Source organism: Myotis davidii, unplaced genomic scaffold, assembly GCF_000327345.1.
Source record: "Myotis davidii unplaced genomic scaffold, ASM32734v1 scaffold120, whole genome shotgun sequence".
Lineage (NCBI taxonomy): Eukaryota > Metazoa > Chordata > Mammalia > Chiroptera > Vespertilionidae > Myotis > Myotis davidii.
The window spans coordinates 1,821,302-1,824,382 of NW_006294778.1; the positions used below are offsets into that span (position 1 = coordinate 1,821,302).

Sequence of the window (3,081 nt, forward strand, 5' to 3'; positions counted from 1 at the left end):
CGACTCGCGCGTAGATGTCCCGGAACAGGCTCTCCATGCAGGCCGTCAGGTAGATGGCGGCGTGCTCGTGGATGCGCAGCGCCACGCGGCTGTCCACCATCCAGTCCGAGCCGCCGCCGCTGGAATGCACCCGGCAGACCCCGGAGTCATCTTCCAGAGTCCGGGCCGGAGCTGGGCGCACCGAAGAGCGGGCCCCCGGGACTCGCCCCTTCCTTCCAAAATAAAATAAAAAGTATCTGACCTTCTCCTTCCTGGGCCCGGCCGGGTGCACAAGCCTCCGGGCGCCGCCTCAGTGTTCGTAAGACGGAAATCAACTCGGATGCCGCCGCCGCAGAAGCAGCTCCGGCGGCAGCTGGCTGCCAGCTCCGGGCTCCGGGCTCCCGGCTCCCAGGTCCCCGCGCGGGGATCTCTCGGCGCCCGCCCGCCCTGCACTGAAGCGCAGCAGCGACCGCGGCGGCTGAACACCCTGCCCAAATCCCGCAAACCCTGGGCAGCCTGCGGGGCGGGCGTATGTAAAGCAGGACCCGAGGAGAGCCAATGGTATCAGAGGATGCTAATTACCTCGCCTTTCTTTTTTTTTTTTTTTTAATTCTTCAGCTCCACGCATCCCCGCCCCTCACACACGCCCCCTGGCTGTAATCAAGGCTACAGGAAGCGGGGAGCAGCCGCCTGAGAATTGGGGGGGCTTGTGAGAGCTTAGGGACGCAGAAGTCCCTGCTGCTGTCCCTGCCCCTCAGACTTCCAGCTTTGGTACCAGATCGGGAAGGTGGTAGGTTGGACAGGTGATTCCGCCCTCACCGAGGTGCTCCCCTTGGCTGTTCATACAGTGTCTGCCTGGGGTCGCTGGGCCTGCCGCCGCGTTTCAGATTTCACTTCCTTTTTTCTTTACTACACGGAGCACGTTTTTTTTTTCTGCCTCTCTTCTCTCCCTCACCTTCGGGTACCCAAACCAATGAAGGTGGCCCTCTTTCAGCCCATTTGCCCCAGTGGAGATAAGAAACCAGGCGAGCTGAGGGACCAGAGAGATGAGACCACTGGAAGGCCGAATCTCTGGACTGTAGCCGCCTGCCACCAGGGCACATTAACTAGGTACCTTTCAGTAGCCAAGAGGACCCTGCGCCCATCCTTCAAACCCTGGAGTCGGGGAGGGGGCTCATGTCCCACTTTGCTGTCCTGGTGGGTATGGTTCCAGGCAGTTCAGACTTAAAAAAGGTAAATTTGCACCGAGGGGAGTTTACTGCTTGACTAGAGAAAGAAACAACATATATGCGTGACTTGGCTGCATGTATGTCAAATGGCATCGTCTTGTTTGTCTCCACCCACCAGGCCAGAAACCATATCTTCTTTCCCTGGGTACTCCCAGCTCCCACACAACATCCGCCTGGAATAGGACACCCTCTTCCTCTGACTGGCTAGATTTTTCAGCGTAGAAGTCCCCTCCTGTGGCAAGGTAGCCCAGATCCTTCAATGCTGGCTTGGGTGCTTGGACTGACACCCCCCCCCCACACACACACACACCTCATGCCTTCTGTGACTGTTGGTTTGAGATTTCTAACTTGCACATTGGACTAGGGGTTCCCCATGCATAAGCCCTCAGTAAATATGTGTTGTTTATGGGTGGATGAAGGAAGGACACACTTTTGAACTGTTGGTTTGATGGTTCAACAGTAGACTTTCCCAGATAACCCAGTAGATTGTCTGATGTTTCTCATATCTGTCAACACAAATCCACCATCACCCCTCCCTTCACATCAATGAACCACTCTCACCCTGTAGCTACCATCCAAATCTATATCTCATCATCTCTCATTTTGACTATTATTATGTTCTACTAACTGATTTCCTTCTCTCTTGCCTCCTCTTTCTCTAAACCACCCAGCCCAAGAATCTTCCAAAAGCACAGTTCTGATCTTGTAATTCCTCTCAAGAACAACTTAAGAGGCTCCCCCTTGCCCTCTAGATCAGTGGTTCTCAACCTTGGCTGCACATTAGAATCACCTGGGAATCTTTTTGTTACTAATGTTGTGGCCCCACCCCATAACAAAGAAACAGAATTTCCGGAGGATGAGGCCCAGAAGTCAGGATTTTAAAAAGATTCCCAGGTGATTCTAATGTGCAGCCAAGGTTGAGAACCACTGCTCTAGATAAATGAAGTTTGTACTGATTAGCTGACCTTCACTGATCTCTTTACTCTGTTCCCAGATTCGCTTTCTGTAATATTCCAAGCCTTTCAGAAGGGATTGTGATGGTTAATTTTATGTGTTAATTTGAGTGGGCTGTCTACTAGTAAACATGGTTTCTGGATATGTCTCTGAGGGTCTTTCCATAAGAGTTAGCATTTGAACCTGTGGACTCAGAAGATTGCGCTCCCCCGCGTGTTTTTTCCCAGCACTGATTCAGCTGGGACATCTTGTCTCATCTCCAGCCCTTAGATTGGAATTGACATCATCTGCTCCCCTGATTCTCAGATGCTCAGGCTTGAACTAAATGACACCACCAGCTTTTCTGGGTCTCCAGCTTGCAAACGTCAATTTAGGGGGCTTCTCAGCCTCTATACTACCACGAGCCAATTACTCATAATAAAACTATTTTTTTTCTGTTTTTCCAGAGAACCAGAACCAATAGGATATGATATATATCTGGAAACACATCTAATACAGACAGTCTTATGATCTGAACCTTGCCTTCCTTTGTAGCCTCTCCATCATCACATAGACACACAGACACGGATATATTCACACACTACACAGACACATGCACACGTGTTAATAAACACAGACACTCGGATATACTCACAGACCTACACAGGTACCTGCACACCCATGAATGAACACACACACACACACACACACACACACACACCCTGCGCTCTAGCTATCCTGAAATCATTGCTGGTTTTCCATGTTACCACGTTGTCCTTGTATCTTACACGCCTTTGCAGATATTGTTCCCTTTGCTCAGGACACTTGTCTTCCTCTTCTCCTCTTGGCGAAGTTCTCATCTCTATGGTTCAGCCTCAAGATTATCAACCCCTGTGAAGGTTTTCTCGATGCTGCCTGCTCTTCACCCAGCCCAGCCCTG

The 3,081-nt window shown here is 51.2% G+C and overlaps 1 protein-coding gene across 1 annotated transcript in view; it reads right to left on the reverse strand.

The window, feature by feature from the left end:
* BTBD11 (BTB (POZ) domain containing 11) overlaps nucleotides 1-523 on the reverse strand; it is a 291,756-nt gene extending 291,233 nt beyond the window's left edge. Inside the window, exon 1 of the mRNA XM_015567574.1 lies at nucleotides 4-523. Within this exon, the coding sequence (XP_015423060.1) occupies nucleotides 4-100 (97 nt within the window). The 5' untranslated portion in view covers nucleotides 101-523. The remainder of the gene's footprint in view (nucleotides 1-3) is intronic.
* Nucleotides 524-3,081: the final 2,558 nt, after the last annotated feature.